Raw genomic sequence first — 20,326 nt, forward strand, 5'->3', positions numbered from 1 at the left:
AGAACCTCAGGGGGACGGCAGAGAGGGGAAAACGAACACACCTGCCTGATATGAAGGACGAGGGGATAGAAGTGGAAGTGCAGAACATTGTATTTTCTGCAATAATAATAATAATAATAATAATAAGGAGAGAGCGAGAGAGAGACAGAAGCGCTATAACATGCTGGGGCGGCGTTTTTATTATGTTTATTCATTTTGTTAACAAACTCCCAGAAACAAAAGATCATTTTAGGAACAAAGATAAGCAAGAAAACATCCAGATGTACAAGGACTGATCTGAAACAGAAACAGAAATGTGCAGAATATATAGTCTATTCTTTTTTGAATTTTATTTTATTTATTTATTTATTCATTTTTGTCAAAATGGGCAGTGAAAAATGATAGACAGATTTATCAAAAAGTTTTCACACCCCTGTTGAAATGGCAGGTTTTTGTGAAGTAAAAGGACGACACTAAGATCAAATTTTGTCAGGTTCTTTCCGAACACGTCCACATCCCCAATTATATAAGGGTGTGCATACTTATGCAACCAGGTTATTGTGACGTTCTTCTTTTTCCTGATTGTTTTTCATTTAATTGATATCGGTTGTACTTTCACGTCGAGGGCGGAAAAAGTTCTGACATGATTTATCTTAGTTTCATTTTTTTTTTTTTTTACATCACAAAAACCTGAATTTTAACAGGGGTGTGTCGACTTTTATATCCCCATCTGTATAATTTTTCCATAACAATCACGTTCGTCATGTCTCACACCGCCTGTCCTGCCGTCATGCCTTTCATGTCCACAAAGACGTGTCGAGTCTCAGTGCCGGTACTTCTGCCCCTGGCGCTGAAGCAACAGGCCTTCAGGAAGCTTTTACTCATCTGATTTGCCCCTGTCTGAGTAAACTGAGGGGCAGAATGAGTGACAGGACATGAAGGCGGGGCAGGATGGAAGGCGATTCGGGTCAGAGGTGTGGCGGCGGTGGTTCTGCAAAAGCAGCAGCCTTTAAGAACGTTCTGGAAGGCTTTTTTGAACTCCTGGCTGAAGCAGGTGTAGATAATGGGGTTTAGGCAGCTGTTGAAGTATCCAAGCCAGAAGGTGGTCTTAAACACCGCGTCGGAGGGTCTGTGAGACGGGAAGATGGAGCCTACACGTAGACAAACAAAAAAAAACGAATCAATAAAATTTGTCTCTCATCATTAATTAATTATATATTAGAGTGAATAATCACACTGCTTTATATCGAGGCTTAAAGATCCGCCTACGTTATTTTAACCAAATGGATCGAGTGTGTTTTGCTCATGACAAAAACACAACACCACAACTACAGTGTGTTAGGAATTTATTTCGATTATTTATTTGCTTGTTTATTTATTATCTTGATATTATAATCGTATTGCAATAACAATGAACAAATTCAGATTTTGTGCATCACTACACAAGGGCGCACGGTGGCTTAGTGGTTAACACGTTCGCCTCCAGGGTCGGGGGTTCGATTCCCACCGTGGCCCGGTGTGTGCGGATGTTCTCCCCGTGCTGCGGGGGTTTCCTCCGGGTACTCCGGTTTCCTCCCCCAGTCCAGAGACATGCACGGTAGGCTGATTGGCATGTCCAAAGTGTCCGTAGTGTATGAATGGGTGTGTGAGTGTGTACGTGATTGTACCCTGCGATGGATTGGAGTGTACCCCACCTTGTGCCCCATGCTCCCTGGAATAGGCTCCAGATTCCCCGTGACCCTGAAAAGGATAAAGCGGTATAGAAGATGGATGGATGGATGGATGCATCACTACACTACAAACCTTAGTTAAAAAAAGGTTCTTCGAGATTATTTAAGGGTTCATCGTATAATTGATTGCTCTTTGGTTCCTAAAACCTTTTCTGGATTCGTCAGGCTTTCTTTTAGTCGCATCTTCTTTTTAGCACGTTCGCCTCGCACCTCCGAGATCGGGGGTTCGAATCCCGCCTCCGTCCTCTGTGTGCGGAGCTTGTGCGTGTTCTCCCTGTGCTTTGAGGTTTCCTCCAGGTTTTCTCCCCCCCTCCCCCACCAGTCTGAAGACATGCATTGGAGACTGATTGGCATTTCCAAATTGTCTATAGTGTGTGAATGTGTGTGTGGTTGTGCCCTGTAATGGGTTGGCACCCCATCCAAGGTGTCCCTGCCTTGTGCCCAGAGTTCCCTGGGAGACACTCCAGGCTCCCCGTGACCCTGTGAAGGATAAGCGGTATGGAAAATGGATGGATGGATGGATGGATGGATGGATGTTAATACAGACTACTATTACCTCACAAAACAAAGCCATGTTTTGAGACACCAATTTTCTGGAAAACGTGCTCATAGATCATTAATTATTAAGCTCACTGTATTATTAAGACTGTCTAGCTTATAAATACGTATACACGGATCGCTATTTGCTGTGTGACATTTTGACAAGGAGCCCATTCAAACAAATAGATCTGCACTGTGTATTCATTTCCATCCCACAATGCATTTTATCTTTGCATCAAAGCCCCATTTAAATGCACACACACAGCAATAAATGAGCTCTTTATACAGTCCTTTACACACAGCAGCTGACAGAAGGATATAATGAAAAGGCTCACATGAATAACTGCTCACAAGCGAATCATAACAAAGAAATGAAAACGTACTGCGATAAGGACAACTTTGCCCTCGTGAAGCTTTCGCAGAGCCGGCTCGCATTTCCCCACACTGCTTTACTATCCACGGTCGTACTCTTTACATTTTATTAAGACAGAATGTGATCCTTCAGAAATATCTACAAATATAACATCATAGACATCAGCTGCATTAAAGGAAAGGGATAAGTGACTATTATTCCGCTTATACCGCAGTCAGCACGCCTCAGGACGTTGTTCGGAGGTTTTATTTCAAGACGTTGGTCAGGTTTTTGTCCTTAAAACGCTCGTGTGTGGGGAACTCATTTATCACGCATCGCATCTCCAGTGTCTGCTGCTAATTCTGAAACATTTTAGAGCTAGTAACGGAGCTGCACTTATGGGAGAGAGAGAGAGAGAGAGAGAGAGAGAGACTGCAGAGATTATAGAGACAAAAATTATACCAGTTTTTTAAAGTTTTTTTAAGTTTAAAAAAAAAAGACAATTCTACAATTCAACACTTCACTAAAATACACCTTTGTCTTCTCGATTACCCTTTCCTTTCATTTCTTTCCTTTCCTTTCTATTTCTTCCTTTCTTTCCTTTTCATTTCTTTCCCTTTCTTTCCTTTCATTTCATTTAATTACGTTTCATTTCCTTCATTTTCTTTCTATTTCTTGATTTCCTTTCTTTCCTTTTCATTTTCTTTCATTTCTTTCCTTTCTATTTCTTACTTTCCTTTCATTTCCTTTCTTTCCTTTCATTTCATTTCATTTCCTTTCTTTCCCTTTCTTTCTTTTGCTTTCATTTCATTTCCTTTCTTTCTTTTGTTTTCATTTCATTTCCTTTCTTTCCCTTTCTTTCTTTTGCTTTCATTTCATTTCCTTTACTTTCCTTTCTTTCTTTCCTCTAGTTTCATTTCCTTTCCTTTCATTTCCTTTCTTTCCTTTCAATTTCTTCCTTTCCTTCCTATTTCTTTCCCTTTCTTTCATTTAATTTCCTTTCCTTTCATTTCATTCCATTTCCATTTCTTCCTTTCCTTTTCCCCCATTTATGCTGATAATATAAAAGTAGAATAAATAAAGGGGGCGGGGTGGCTTGGCGGTTAAGGCTCGGGGTTACTGATCGGAAGGTCGGGGGGTTCCATATCATGGCTGACCCTGTGCTCTGACCCCAATCTCCTGACATGCTGGAGTATGTGAAGAAAAGAATTTCACTGTATCTAATCAAAGTTATTTATTCCGTGTGTATCTTCTTAAAGTTCTGCCAGCATTACATCTATAACTATAAAAAAGGATTTTTTACAGTTAATTCCTGTTCTCCCTTTTACGTTCTAGCAGCTATAAACAATTGTTTCCTCACCGACCTTTCGTTTTGATCTCTCTTGAAGTTTTTTTTTTTTAGAAAGGAAGTGCACCTTGTCTTGTTACAGTGTACTGAAGAGTTCTATCTGTGTTGGAAAACATACAGCTGGAGAGTTATCTCTAACTCTGACACTGGAGACTCCTTCCACAAATGTTAAATAAACATCTCCTTACAGAAAACGTCACCATATCAGTGATTACAACGCGTCCGCTGTACAAGTCCCTGTGATAATGCGCATTAATACGATGCACTGTGATTTCCAACTGACCAATCAGAGCTGAGAATCAAACAGCGCTTAGTACGTGTTTGGAACTGGTCAAAATCTTTTTATTTGTCAATACATAAGCTGTACTGTACTCACTGATGGGCAGCACGAGGAAGAAGGGGAACCAGCAGAGGACGAAGCAGCCCACCACGATGCCCAGGGTCTTCGCCGCTTTCATCTCCCTCGAGAATGTGAGCAGCTTCACAAGGGCACCGTAGGAGCGACATTTCCTACTTCCGTCATCTTCCTTTCCACATATCTGAGCATTGCCACGGTGGATCCTGAACACCACCCTGTCCTTTACATCGCTGTGCCACTGCCCATCATTGAGACTTCTTGCTCTCCTGTGTGCCACCACGTAGACTTTACAGTACATGACTAATATTACAGTGAGGGGAACGTAGAAGGAGCAGGCGGCCGAGAAAACGGCATATCCTGGGTCTTCGTTGACGCTACACACCGATTCGTCGTCAGGCATCGGCTCTCTCCAGCCAAACAGTGGCCCGACAGAAATGCCAGCCGACGCCACCCAGACAGCCACCATGGCACCGATAGCACGTCGACTTGTGGCGAGACATGGGTACTGCAGCGGATAGCTGACAGCCAGCCAGCGGTCCATGGAGATGACGCAGAGGTTGAAGATGGATGCGGTGCAGCACAGGACATCAAGAGACGCCCACACGCCACAAAGAGCCCGGCCGAAAACCCAGCATCCCAGTGCCTCAGATGAGGCTGACAACGGTACAACCACGCAGCTCAGCAGTAGATCAGCAACAGCTAAGTTGGCGACGAAGTAGTGTGTGACCGAACGGAGATGACGGTGGCACGCGACAGACACGATGACCAGCACGTTACCCATTACTCCGAACACAACGAAGAAGATAAAGACCACCGCCATGGTCACCACCTTCGGGAGGTTCACATCATACACTGATGTCTGGGTGCAGTTCAGACAGCTGTCTAGGTTTAACACAGCTGTGAGGTTTTCTTCACTGGGCACCATTACACATCTGCTGTAAACTGGCTCTTGTGATTATTGCTCAATTCTTAAACTTCTCACCGTCAGGTGGTGCATACAGTGCAGCGTTTGACGTCATAGCCATCCACGTGTTAAATCTGTCCGGAGATCAGGATGGTTCTGGTTGCATTCAGGCCAAAAGAAATCGCCATCTTTGTTAAAGCCTCATATCCGGCAAAATCTAAACACTAAACTCGACGTGAAATTTCACCTTTCCACCGGCTTTCAAACTTTCCGTGTATTTCTTCAGATTTTCAACGATGCATCCATGCAAACTCTTACAGCATCCTGCAAATAGAGAGGAAGAAGACCCGGTGAAATAGCAGACACCTGGTCCATAATGTGATTTATAATTATAAATGAAGGTCTGGGTTTTTTTATTTATTTTTTTTTGCTTTTGGTAGATTTTCTCACACCTTGTCGTGTAGCATGACGAGGTGTGGTGCAGTATAGCATGGCATGGTGTGCTATAGAATAGTATGGTTTAGTATTGTGTAGTGTAGTATGGTGTGGCTCATTATAGAATTGTATGGTGTGGTGTGGCACGGCGTAGCATAGCATAGTAGCATATAGTGGCAAGGTGGACGAAAGAGCTATGGTATGGTGTAGTATTGTGTAGTATAGTACCGTATGTATAAAATAGCTACAGTATAGCATTAGATAGAGCAGTATTGTATAGTAGATAAAATAGTTATACTTCCATCCAAACTCCTGTACTACACATGTACTTTAAATGATATTGACCAGTCAATGTTTAGTTTTGTGTCTCTGAAACCAATACGTTGGAAATTAGAGGCTCAGATCTCACTCAGTTTTGGAGCCTGAAATTATGAAACTAAGTTCACTCCTGTGTTATTATTAAACATCCTAATGCACCGTGTTTGCTTAAAATCAAAGAATGTTACGTTTTTTCCTTTACGTTTCTTTTTTTTGGCAAAAATTTGATGTTCTCGAATCTTTACCAAATTTTTCACCATGCATCAGGGTGGTCCGTACTAACCCCAAAGTGCACTTAGTTTCATATGTACACCATCCAAAGTTGAGATACAGCAGAGTAACGAATAGTGCAGTAGATAATATAGCTATAGTATAGCATGGCAAAGTATAGTATAGATTAGAATAATAGAAAATGGAAGAAAAAAAAAATCCCTACAGTTTCGTATAGTGTAGCACAGAAAATAGATAAAATAGGTATATTTCCGTCCAAACTCATGCACTACACGTGCACTTTAACTGATATCGAACGTTAAATGTGCTTCCGAAATGTATATTTTATTGAGTATAATATATAAGAAATGAGAGGCTCGGATCACAGTTTTGGAGCACCGTATTATAAAACTAAGTGCACTGCTGTGTTCTGACAAACCATGTGAATTTGATGAACATCAAAGAACAAAACATTTTTTTTTTTTGTCTCCAAAAACACGAAAAGATCAAAGAATGTTACGTTAGATAAAAACCCTTACCATTTTTGGTGTGAACAATCTGACGTTCTCAGATCTTCACCAAATTCACACTGTGACTTAAGGCAGTCAAGACTAACACAGTAGTGCACTTACTTTCATCCCAACACACTCCAAAGTCGAGATATAGTGCACTGTATTGTAGTATAGTATAGAATAGTATAGTATAGTACAGTACAGTACAGTACAGTATAGTATAGTACAGTACATTATAGTATAGTATACCACAGCATGGTATAGTATAGTACAGTACATTATAGTGTAGTATACCACAGCATGGTATAGTATAGTACAGTACATTATAGTATAGTATACCACAGCATGGTATAGTATAGTACAGTACATTATAGTGTAGTATACCACAGCATGGTATAGTATAGTACAGTACATTATAGTGTAGTATACCACAGCATGGTATAGTATAGTACAGTACATTATAGTATAGTATACCACAGCATGGTATAGTATAGTACAGTACATTATAGTATAGTATACCACAGCATGGTATAGTATAGTACAGTACATTATAGTATAGTATACCACAGCATGGTATAGTATAGTACAGTACATTATAGTGTAGTATACCACAGCATGGTATAGTATAGTACAGTACATTATAGTATAGTATACCACAGCATGGTATAGTATAGTACAGTACATTATAGTGTAGTATACCACAGCATGGTATAGTATAGTACAGTACATTATAGTATAGTATACCACAGCATGGTATAGTATAGTACAGTACATTATAGTATAGTATACCACAGCATGGTATAGTATAGTACAGTACATTATAGTATAGTATACCACAGCATGGTATAGTATAGTACAGTACATTATAGTGTAGTTTACCACAGCATGGTATAGTATAGTACAGTACATTATAGTATAGTATACCACAGCATGGTATAGTATAGTACAGTACATTATAGTGTAGTATACCACAGCATGGTATAGTACAGTACATTATAGTATAGTATACCACAGCATGGTATAGTATAGTACAGTACATTATAGTATAGTATACCACAGCATGGTATAGTATAGTACAGTACATTATAGTATAGTATACCACAGCATGGTATAGTATAGTACAGTACATTATAGTGTAGTATACCACAGCATGGTATAGTATAGTACAGTACATTATAGTATAGTATACCACAGCATGGTATAGTATAGTACAGTACATTATAGTATAGTATACCACAGCATGGTATAGTATAGTACAGTACATTATAGTATAGTATACCACAGCATGGTATAGTATAGTACAGTACATTATAGTGTAGTTTACCACAGCATGGTATAGTATAGTACAGTACATTATAGTATAGTATACCACAGCATGGTATAGTATAGTACAGTACATTATAGTGTAGTATACCACAGCATGGTATAGTATAGTACAGTACATTATAGTGTAGTATACCACAGCATGGTATAGTATAGTACAGTACATTATAGTATAGTATACCACAGCATGGTATAGTATAGTACAGTACATTATAGTGTAGTATACCACAGCATGGTATAGTATAGTACAGTACATTATAGTATAGTATACCACAGCATGGTATAGTATAGTACAGTACATTATAGTGTAGTATACCACAGCATGGTATAGTATAGTACAGTACATTATAGTATAGTATACCACAGCATGGTATAGTATAGTACAGTACATTATAGTATAGTATACCACAGCATGGTATAGTATAGTACAGTACATTATAGTATACCACAGCATGGTATAGTACAGTAAATTATAGTATAGTATACCACAGCATGGTATAGTATAGTACAGTACATTATAGTATAGTATACCACAGCATGGTATAGTATAGTACAGTACATTATCGTGTAGTATACCACAGCATGGTATAGTATAGTACAGTACATTATAGTATACCACAGCATGGTATAGTACAGTAAATTATAGTATAGTATACCACAGCATGGTATAGTATAGTACAGTACATTATAGTATAGTATACCACAGCATGGTATAGTATAGTACAGTACATTATAGTATAGTATACCACAGCATGGTATAGTATAGTACAGTACAGTACATTATAGTGTAGTATACCACAGCATGGTATAGTATAGTACAGTACATTATAGTGTAGTATACCACAGCATGGTATAGTATAGTACAGTACATTATAGTGTAGTATACCACAGCATGGTATAGTATAGTACAGTACATTATAGTGTAGTATACCACAGCATGGTATAGTATAGTACAGTACATTATAGTATAGTATACCACAGCATGGTATAGTATAGTACAGTACATTATAGTGTAGTATACCACAGCATGGTATAGTATAGTACAGTACATTATAGTATAGTATACCACAGCATGGTATAGTATAGTACAGTACATTATAGTGTAGTATACCACAGCATGGTATAGTATAGTACAGTACATTATAGTGTAGTATACAACAGCATGGTATAGTATAGTACAGTACATTATAGTGTAGTATACCACAGCATGGTATAGTATAGTACAGTACATTATAGTATAGTACTGTACAGTACAGCATGCTATAATATAGTACAGTATAGTACTGTATAATAAAGTATAGGACAGCATATTATAGTATAGTACTGCATAGGTCTAAGTATAAGCATAGTATAGCATAGTATAGTATGGTTAGATAAAGTAGCTATAGTGTAGCATGGTACAGTTCAGTATAGTGTAGTATAGTATAGTACATAAAATATACACAGTATATCATAATACAGTTTAGTATAGTATACTATAGTAAATATAATGGCCATATAGTACAGTATAGAAGAGTACAGCACAGTATAGTAGTACAGCATGGTATAGTATGGTACAGTACATTATAGTATAGTATAGTATAACACAGCATTCTCAGATCTTCACCAAAATCACACCGTGCCTTAAAGCACTCAAGACTAACACAGTAGTGCAGTTAGTTTCATCCCAACACACTCCAAAGTCTAGATATAGTGCAGTGTATTGTAGTATGGTATAGTATAGTACAGTACAGTAAATTATAATGTAGTATATTACAATACAGTATAGTAGTGTAGTAATGTAGTGTAGTATTGTATTGCATAGTACAGTACAGTACCAGAAGTGTAGTATGGTGTCGTATACAGTAGTATGGTTGTTAGTATTAGTCACACTTTGTGTGTGCATGTGTGTGTTTCCGTGTCCACATCCTGCCGTTAACGTCTGGGGTCTTCCGCATTATTCCGCATCGTCTACAGGTGTGCTACATCATTTGTGATTTGTCAGGTGTCCACATACTTTTGGCAATAAAGTGGATTTAGTAATATTGTAATATTAGTGAAATGAAGAATATTATACGCTTCTTTCATCACTGCTTCCAAAACATCTGGGACCAGGTCCAGTGGAACACAATTACATCTAAACTAAATTACATCCACCTGCCAGGGATATTCATTCATGGTCATGTGACGACATAGGCAACACCGAGGTGAAAGAGTCCAATCTGGCAACACGCACATCCAGCTAAGCGGCTCTAAAATCAATTCACTTTAGTGAGGTCAAAAACATCTGGACATTTTATTTTTATTATTATATTCCCAGTCCTAGTAAAGGCTGTCGACATGGCGTACACGTTTGGGCACGCGTAACCCGAGCCTTATCGGCTTAAATGTGGACAGATCCATTAAACTGAAATTGTGTCACACACAGATTTCAAAACATTGTTCAATTCTGACAAAAACTAGGTAAATAACGTGAGGTGTTAGTCTAAGAAAAATATATTTTTTAAACCCTGCAATAACTGTGTAGCATAATATAATTAATATAATAATTTACAATAACAAGTAAAACAAGTTGTTAAACAACTCAACATATAAAATAGCAAAAATGTTTTAAAAATTATTAACTCCAAATGTCATTCATGTATTTTTAACCCCCACGTTTAGATGGAATTGCTAATATATATATATATATATATATATATATATATATATATATATATATATATATATATATATATATATATATTATTAGAAATAAAAAACAATTTTTCCTTAATAAAACCCACACTGAAGATTTGCACACATATATATGTATACACACACACACAATTTTATATATATATATATATATATATATATATATATATATATATATATATATATATACACACACACACACACACACACACACACACACACACACATTATATATATATATATATATATATATATATATATATATATATATATATATATATGTATATATATATATGTATATATAGATAGATAAAACTTGCAAATAGCCAAAAAAAAATTTAAAACACCAAATATTGAAATATTTTATAGTCTGTATTTTATATAGGCTGCATATAAACAAAATATAGTTCAATATTTCTTTGATTTTCCAAAAAGGAAAATCACAGAAAAAGAAATACATGTTATTTAGGCTCAAGAGAGAGACACATTATTGTTCCTTTTTTCAGAACAACAACAACAAAAGGCAATAAAATCAATCTGAAAACATTTACAACACGTACAGCTCTCTCCACAAATCCACCAATCAGGGAATAACACCACAGCGCAAGAACCAAGTGCATTTCATTTATTAACTGGGGTCTCTTTAAAAAATGAGGAAACATTGTTCATTCATTAAGACATAGCATCATGAAGATTCAATTTAACCTCGTGCAGCCTTTTAAAAACCCGCGACATGCTTTTAGAGGGTCTTTGGAACGAAAAAATAAATAAAATAACTGGAAATTCAAAATCACACAGCTTTTTTTTTTCTGAACGATATAAAAACTCACCTTTTTCCCCTGTCATGGTGAAGTCGTGTCTCCGGAGCTCAGATGTGAGGTATAGAGAGTAAACAAGTGCAAAACATGTCTGAATCTGAATCCCGGCAGCATCATTATGCACGTTACATCCTTTGCAGCCACCTGCAGGATGATGGTATGAGCCCCATATACCCCTCCTAACACTTTTGTGCACTCAGGATGGGTGGGGTCATTGGTCAGGGTCCAAGCTCTTCAGCTCCTCAAGCTTTTTTGTTTTGTTTTTTTTTCCCTTTGGCATATGTTCAGCATTTTTACATTCTCTCTGAGATTGCAGTGACACATGCACACAGATTCATCTATCTCGGATGCTATAAATATATACAATGCACAAATGTATTTAGCTTGGATTAGATCCATGAATCAGAAAGTGCTTGTGCTGGTTTGTTGCGGTTGAACACTGACTGATTGTACGCTTACAGTAGTCTCTGTATGTGAAGGTCAGCTCGGATAATGAAAGGAAACAAAAAAAGCAGCCAGTGAAGGACTTGGCTTGATTTGATTTATATGAAATGGCATGACCACAGGTATAAAACACGCTCAAACTCGGGTCTGCTCGGTATCCATGGCACCGTTGTGCTTTCTAATTTCCAGGTAAAGGATTTATTTGATGAAACTCTCACCAGAATCCTGAAAGCTCAAAGCTCCAGACTGTCCACATGGCGGTATAAAGCTGATAAATTTAATAAACGTTGAAGTTTTATTTTCAAAAGGCTACATGTCCTGTATAAATATTACCAGCTTGTCCCAATCCACTCTCAGACAAACTCTCAAAGACGCTCAGAGACTCGAGGCATGCTCAGAATTTTAATATTCCTTCGGAGGCTGCTTTGGACGTCCACCAACAATGAAAAAAAAAAAGAAAAGAAAGAAAAAAAGAAAGATGTGTCCAAGTGAGAGGCTGTACGTTAGCAACAGATTTCTATCTGCCACAAAATGCTTTAAAAACCTTCCCATACCGACGTATATACACTTCAACAAACTCCTTCGTGAAACGTTGATTTGGTGCTCGTGCATGGACAGCTCGTCTGTTAACGTATGCTAATTTATTCTGAAGAGGTTTGTTTGTGTTTATTTATTCAGAACAGAACTGGAAAATGGCCGTCTGCTCAGACTAATTGTCACTTCAGTTGTCTGGAACTTGGAAGATAAGCTGCACTCATATCCAAACACATTTTGTCTATGATTTAATTCACTCCATCGAGAGCATTCAGGCGTGAAATTCTCATACGGGGTAAAAAAAAAAAAAAAAAAAAAAAACAAGCTTGGGACTCCTTTGTATACAGACTTGAGCAATAAAGCCTCAGAGGCGCACACTGTGGTGATATTTGTCTAAAGACATTACACAGAACTGTTTCAGACAGCGTTCTGGTACTACGTCATGTCCTGTAGAATAATCGTTTCATACTTTTTATCACAGGGGAATTTGTTGATGAATAAAAATTCACCTTCTATAATAAAGCCATGAGTACATTCCCCAAATTAATAGTTTCATATAATAACAGTTATAATGACTCAAACGTCACACTCAAAATAATCGAGGAATCCTTTTTTGATATTACACAAATGGTGAAGTTCAACAAGACATTCTTTTTCATCCTTTCATCTGATTATCTATAGGTATATACAGTACATCTATCCTGTAATTCGTGTTTTTAAGCTTTTCCTGCATGGTGTATTGCAACAATTCATTTATCTCCAATTTTAAATAAATAAATAAATAAATAAATAAATAAATAAAGGAGATGACAAACTCTTTTCTAAACTTGTTGTTTCCAAAACATTTGATAAACTTCCCATAGACATTTAGCTGGCTGTTTCCTGGATCAATCAAAATATTTAAATTCAATTCAATTCAGTTTTATTTGTATAGCACGTTTAACGATGGAAATTGTCCCAGAGCAGCTTTCGAGAAATATATCAATTCAGGATATAGATTTTAAATGTATGAATTTATCCCTAATGAGCAGCCAGAAGCGACGGTTGCGAGGGAGGAAAAACTCCCTGAGACGATATGAGGAAGAAACCTCGAGAGGAACCAGACTCAGAAGGGAACCCGTCCTCATCTGGGCGACGCTGGATAGTGTGATTATAAATAAATAAATCCCTTTTATAAATGTGTTAATACTACATGGTCAAATAGTGCAGTTGCGTAACCAGGAAAATTCATTACAGTTTTTACATGCTTTGTTGAACTTCTCCACTGTTCACTGATGGAGACTCGAGTGCAAAACAAGCGCAGTCCTAAAGCTATCATAGCGTAACTGTTCATATGAATTGAGGTCCAAAGCCATCTTTATGGTTTTTAAGTAGCACCATCCTCAGTATTCTCAGTGATCTTTAGGCTGCACCGTGTTGGGCCATCCTCAGCAGCAGCAGCAGCAGCAAGTGACTTCCAACTGATGAAAACTCCAGCCAGAAGTAGGGCATCAGGATGGATCGGGCAGGTCCGGAGAGCAGAAGGGGGTCAGGATTAGGGCTGCAACTAATCATTATTTTGATAATCGATTAATCTGGTGATTATTTCTTCAATTAATTGATTAATTGGATTAAAAGGCCAACTTTTATTTTTTCTGTTTTTTTTTCTTCTAAAAAACTTTATTTCACATTCTGCCCAATGTTGTCCTTCAAACATTGCGCAAATTGTACTGTAACCCTATTACAGTTACTGCTGTCATAAAAACACAATTACTTTTGTTTCTAAATATAGCATCAAACAGCATATTTGATCAAAATGAATATTTTACTCAGAATTACTGCGCTTCCTTTCTATTGCACGCTGTTATCCATAGTGATGTCACAAACCCAACTAATCGATAATGAAAGGCAATTTTAGCATTTCAGCTTTATTAAAGGAAATAAATTGATTAATGTATGTTTACTGTAGTAAGATCAGTCTTAGGGAGCACAATGGGGGGGGGGGGGCCCAATGAATTTACTGTTGTTCTTAGACATCGCCTACCAGGAAGACACCAATGTGAAAATATTTTAGAATATTTATAGGCAGTATGAATAAAATTCAAGTGAGGCCTCTGGGGGCTGAGCCGCTCATACCTTAAAGCTCTTAAAAAAAAAAAAAAAAAAAACAACAACAATAACAACCCTAATTTATGCACATATTACCTGTACATATCGGTTAAACAGAAAGAGACTTACGGTTGATTTAATCAGGTAGAACTAGCATCCCCCCATAGACTTGCATAGACTTACCGTTGAATCTGGCCTTTTCCAATATGGCGGACGCGTTGACGTGTCATAGTAATTCGCAACACTGTCCAATATGGCGGCGACCGTTTTCCTCTCCGGGCTGGATTCGTGAAAGACGCCTCATCGCCTGCGACGTTGCGACGTGACGTCAGAAACCCGGAAGTAAACAATGTAAAGGATGTTGAGAGCAAGCTAACAGGCCTGTTATTCTCTTACATTTATTTATCTTCTGTGAAAATAAACAAGCCCACGGGACTCCTGCAGCTTTAGACAAAGTTAGTATTTCAATTCCATTTTAATATATGTAGCGCTTTTAACGATGGACCTTGTCCCAAAGCAGCTTTATAGAAATATATCATTTCAGGATATAGATTTTAAAAGTTTGAATTTATCCCTAACTATATAGTAACTATATCATTTATATCATTACTTTAAAATATGCTGTCATATGCACGAGTTAATTTGAATAACCTAAGGCAAATGCTCAAAACAGAATAATATCAGATGAAAATGTAAAAAAAAATCTTTGACTTTAATTTCCATATTTGATCACCTTTATGTTTTTTTTTTTTTTTTACTTTCCATATTTTATCACTTTATCACATTGTATCTCCTTTATTATTTATTTTGGTCTAGATTCTTATCTCACACGTTTTTATAAACATATTATGTCTTCTTTATTTTATTTATTTATTTATTTATTTATTCTGTAAACTCTAGATTATCATCTCCTAATCAATAATATCTCCAAATAAATAAAATTGTATAAGTCCTGTACAAAAGTATTGGCACATAAAGGTGATGTGCCAATACTTTTGTACAGGACTTATACAATGTTATTTATTTGAAGATGTTGAGCTGCATTTTATGTATTTCAAAGGTGCTGTATTCATATTTATATACATATTAATATTATTATTATTATTATTATTATTATTATGGTTCAGAATAACGGTGATGTGTGTTGGTATCAGGTCATGACGCCCGCTCTGAGCAGTTCAGTGGGCGGGGGAATCTCAAGCAATAAAGTGAAATACTCCAGACTGGCGAACAGCGATGAAGGTTACATCGATCTGCAGGTGAGGAGGAATGGGTTTTAATTATAATTGCAATCCAGCTTTTTTTTTTTTTAAACCTTAATCTCTATCCACTCTGTCTGTAGCGTATGTGTGATTAGCACAAAGAACGAACAATTTGACAACGTTTCCACTGTTGCACTGAGAACGAGAGAGAGAGGGAACCTGTTTTTACTTCAGACTCACTTATAATGGAAGCGTAAGTGTAGTTTTGAGCTCAATAAACATTTACGTGGAACATATTCTGCTGAAAACCTGACGGAATTTTCTCGACGGTGTCGCTCTGAATCTGTAGAATTAGTTCTTAAAGCTGGAACTACTTTTTCAAAACGTTGTGTAGGGATACTACAAAACCTGGAGGTAGTTTTAAAGCGAGTGGAACTACTTTTACAGTAGAGTGAGATAAAAGTCTACAGTGATAGCTTTGGTATGACTTTCCCTCACATTTTTATGATTTCAGTGGAATGACTTTTTTAGATCTTCACATGGCATTTACACTCGCAGGAGATAAATTGACACGTGATCATCGTTTTCTCCGTACGTATACGACGCGGCGACTGAGCAACCTTTCAGCAAAGAAGTGACATTTGGATTTAGATTCAAGCACTGTCTTGAAGCGATCGTCTCGACAAATTCAGACCGATCTTATGGCACGTGAGGTCCCGATGTTTCTTCAGTTCCCCGCTCACAACTTTTGTTCCCACCTGCAGCAGAAAAAAACGGAAGAAAAACTCACTATAACCTTAGTTTCATCTTATCTCATCCTATACGACATTCCATTAAATGTGTACATAGACGTAACTTTTAAGTATCCATAACTAGTACTCTTTAATCAGCTCGTATGAAACCGAGCGCATTATTTCCAAGGTACACTACGCTATAGATGCAGTGGATCTTTACGTATCCCTTTAACCCCTTTTACTGTAGCTCATGATTATTCCTGTTTATTTTCTCACAGTTTAAAAGAAGTCCACCTAAAGTTCCATACAAGGCCATCGCTCTGGCGACGTTCCTCTTCCTGGTCGGGTCTTTACTAATTATTATCGGCTCTCTGCTCCTCACCGGGTACATTCATGTTGAGGTGAGCTAACAAACACATAAACCTGCAGCATAAGTAGATATACTGAACCCTGGCTTGTGTCAGGATCCACTCTGATATACAGTACATATACCGATCATGCTACAGCGCTGTTAAATTCTCAATTCTGATTGGTCAGAAGGTGTCGATTCATTTTCTCTGGCAGTAGGCCAGCGGCAAATGGTGAAGATTTCTGTAAGAGTAGGTAAAACAGGTCCGTAGCACCCCCTTGCTGATTGTAAGAGGCGACAAATGGGGCGACTTGTCGGCCGTGAGTTGCGACTCGGATCCTGGTGATTGAGGATTTTGGCTTGCTGCGGGATCCGCTTATGCAACACATGACTTTGGCTTGTTGGAAAGATTGGAAAGGCCCGTTCGAGTCATTCGGCTTGTCAGGACTTGTCCTGGGACTGTTTTGGTATCACAATCGACCATCTCTTTCACTTTTCCCAGAACGTGCTGGCGTAGGGTCAGTTGAGTAGTATAAACCTTGTGTTTATGTGCTCGAGTATATAATTGCTGTATCCTTGGTGTACATCCCCTTGTTGGGCTCAGAGGTGAGTGAGGAGCAGAGATGATGAATAAACATACTTCAGACATCCAGGACTCGGATGATGAACCAACGACTGATGTAATTTTTTCCTTTAAAAATGAAAACTGGCAAAGATTTCCTCTACTAGAGTCACTATCTACTGGTATGCCCCTTACGAAACTCTCACGGGAATAGCAGGACCGGTCAAAGACATCAAAAAGCTGCGATCTGACCAAATTTTTGGTCGATGTGCTACAGTAAGAAAGTAAACTCAGAAAACTTACTACGGGCAACCACTCTGACCGGAGTCGCCATGAAAGCATTCCTTCACCCTTCCTTAAATAACAACAAAGGTGTGGTCCGTACCAGAGAGCTGCAGGGCACGGACGAAGCCGAAATCGCATCAGAACTGAAACAAGTAGGTGTGACCGATGTCAAAAGAATAACTATCAAAAAATATGGCCAAATAATTAAAGCATGGACATACGTCCTGTCGTTTAACATACCCCAACCGCCAGAAAGAATCCAAATAGGATACCCAAGTGTCACTGTGAACGTCTTCATACCGAACCCATCGAGATGTTTCAAATGCCAGAAATTTGGTCACGGTTCTGCCGGATGCAAGGACCGGTCGAAATTGTGGTGAGGACGCCCCCGAAGCGAACTGTACTAAACGTTCTAAACGCAGGAATTGTCTAGGTGACCACGCAGCCTCGTCAAAAACACGTGCTATCTGGATCAGAGAAAAAAGAGATCCTGTAAATCAAACACACAAAGAAGGTGAGCTATCCTGAAGCACACGAACAAGCTGAAGGTCTCCCTGCTCTGATGCCGAGCAAGACCTACGCCGCTGCGGTTAAAGCAGGGTATCTACAGACAAACCTCAACCTATAGGCAGTGCAAGGACTGTGTCCCCTCGAAAAAGTAGGAACGTGCACATCCGGACCAACTCCATTCAAAGCTCACAGTCAGAACAGAGAGAAAAAGCAGTCTCATAGTACAGCAACTCAACAATCAAAATCAAATCAAGATAAAAACCCCACCTTAAAAGATCAGACAACACAAAGGATGTCGGAATGTAGTCGAAGCCTGTCTTCTAAATGGTCTGCACTTATATGGCGATTCTTTTCCTCTCACACTATCCGTCGTTCCCCAGATGAGGACGGGTTCCCTTCCGAGTCTGGTTCCTCTCAAGGCTTCTTCCTCAGATCATCTCAGGGAGTTTTTCCCTCACCACCGTCACCACCGGCTCGCTCAATAGGGATAAATTCACACACTTAAAATCTCCATCCTGTGTTTATATGTTTCCGTAAAGCTGCTCTGAGACGATTTCCGTTATTAAAAGCGCTGTACAAATAAAATCGAGCTGAATTGAGTTCCATTAAACATATTTTATTGGATTTGTTCTGCTTTTAATGCAAGTAGACAACATTTTATATAGTAAGCTCACTTAAGTACTTGTTTAATGAGATATTTTTTCTCGATATTTTATCGTACGTAAAGGTAAAACATCTATCTTCTCACCCCCGACATCTTCCGGACAGAGGCGTTTACACTTTGCGATCTCTTACTAACGAATCAAAGCTGCGTTTTTTTTTTTTTTGTCTCATTAACTTCAAGAGAGAGACAGAGACAGGCTGGCGTAAACAGGGAACGATAAGCGAGAAGAAGCACTTACGTTAAATGTAGCTATAAACGGATAAAAAGTATGATATGATAGTTTAATGAATTTTTTTTTTAAAAAATTTAATATTGGTTTAAAAGGAATAAAACAGTCAGTGAGGTGCTTATGTATATTTAAAAAAAAAAAAATCATTTAAAACACCAAGTGTTTTACTCCTAACGTATAATTTGACTCCAGAACTATTGGCACCCTGGTTTTTAGTCTCTATGTTTCTCTAGTTATTAACGCCCAATAAAAACGGATGTAGTCGTCGTCGTCGTCGTCATCTCGCAGGTCAAACCGGCGAGGGGTGCCAATACTTTAATCTTAGCGCGCAGACGGAAAGACGTTCGAGCGGCTAAATGTGAAATGAATTTTTTAAAACTATATCGATTTGTGGATAAACAAATCAAAACATTAAACTGGAGGATGAAATGTCCGCTTAAATCCGGACACATGAGACTTTGACCGTTTAAGAATGAACTTTGACACTTGTTTCGTTCCTTCAGAACCCGGACCGGACGATTCCGGTGCTCATCATCGGGGTGCTCATCTTTCTTCCTGGCTTTTATCACTTGAGGATCGCCTTCTACGCCTCCAAAGGTTACCGCGGTTATTCCTACGACGATATCCCGGATTTTGACGACTGATCCTGATCCGTGCCTTGTCGGAGTTACACAAGCTGCATGACGCTATTTGTGGTATTTTACTTCCTGTGTCTGAGCAGAGGTCCGGGATGAGCGCACGTCTCATCCTGCGCGGTATATCAGTTATGCAAAAATATACTCATCTCTAAAATATACTCTGATATGCAAAATAGCCAAAAGAAACGCCTTTGTATGTTTGTTTTACGTATGATGTGACGTGTACATAGATATAAGAAAATATTCTTTAAAATAAACGATTTTTTTTTTTTTTTTTTTACGATATCGCTATGGTTTAAAAAGAATAAATTTATAGTCTGGCTTGCTTTGTCGCGTTCGCTTGTACTTATTACGTGCATCGCACCTACGGCCTTTTATACGGATGAGTGCAAAAGTTTGTGCCCCCCCCCCCCCCAAGTGAGAAAATGGGAAAATGTACCCCTATTGTCCAATTTATCAAAAAACAACAGCGTTAAAAATAAAATGCTTAACAAAACGTAATGCAGAATCATCAGAAAAAGATTTCTTTATTATATATATATATATATATAGTTATTTGGTGAATTGGAAAAGAAATGATGGGA

The 20,326-nt window shown here is 38.1% G+C and overlaps 2 protein-coding genes across 2 annotated transcripts; one reads left to right on the plus strand and one right to left on the minus strand.

Moving 5' to 3' along the window:
* Positions 1 to 214: 214 nt before the first annotated feature.
* Positions 215 to 5,347, minus strand: LOC128620008 (alpha-1A adrenergic receptor-like). Its single transcript, XM_053644598.1, has 2 exons — positions 4,326 to 5,347; positions 215 to 1,130 (listed from the first exon to the last, which is right to left on the minus strand). Exons 1-2 carry the CDS (start codon positions 5,230 to 5,232, stop codon positions 748 to 750), a joined length of 1,290 nt encoding a protein of 429 aa, XP_053500573.1. The 5' UTR covers positions 5,233 to 5,347; the 3' UTR covers positions 215 to 747.
* Positions 5,348 to 14,874: 9,527 nt separating this feature from the next.
* On the plus strand, positions 14,875 to 20,068 carry LOC128620010 (transmembrane protein 230-like). The gene is made up of 4 exons (XM_053644600.1): positions 14,875 to 15,024; positions 15,724 to 15,828; positions 16,784 to 16,906; positions 19,608 to 20,068. Exons 2-4 carry the CDS (start codon positions 15,727 to 15,729, stop codon positions 19,746 to 19,748), a joined length of 366 nt encoding a protein of 121 aa, XP_053500575.1. The 5' UTR covers positions 14,875 to 15,024; positions 15,724 to 15,726; the 3' UTR covers positions 19,749 to 20,068.
* Positions 20,069 to 20,326: the final 258 nt, after the last annotated feature.

Source organism: Ictalurus furcatus, chromosome 16 (genome assembly GCF_023375685.1).
Source record: "Ictalurus furcatus strain D&B chromosome 16, Billie_1.0, whole genome shotgun sequence".
Classification (NCBI taxonomy): domain Eukaryota; kingdom Metazoa; phylum Chordata; class Actinopteri; order Siluriformes; family Ictaluridae; genus Ictalurus; species Ictalurus furcatus.

Coding starts and splice junctions, on each gene's coding strand:
- LOC128620008 (XM_053644598.1), bottom strand. CDS start 5,232: ATGGTGCCCAGTGAAGAAAACCTCACAGCTGTGTTAAACCTAGACAGC. Junction 1,131..4,325: donor CTTCCTCGTGCTGCCCATCA/GTGAGTACAGTA, acceptor GTCTACGTGTAG/GCTCCATCTTCCCGTCTCAC.
- LOC128620010 (XM_053644600.1), top strand. CDS start 15,727: ATGACGCCCGCTCTGAGCAGTTCAGTGGGCGGGGGAATCTCAAGCAAT. Junction 15,829..16,783: donor AAGGTTACATCGATCTGCAG/GTGAGGAGGAAT, acceptor ATTTTCTCACAG/TTTAAAAGAAGTCCACCTAA. Junction 16,907..19,607: donor CCGGGTACATTCATGTTGAG/GTGAGCTAACAA, acceptor TCGTTCCTTCAG/AACCCGGACCGGACGATTCC.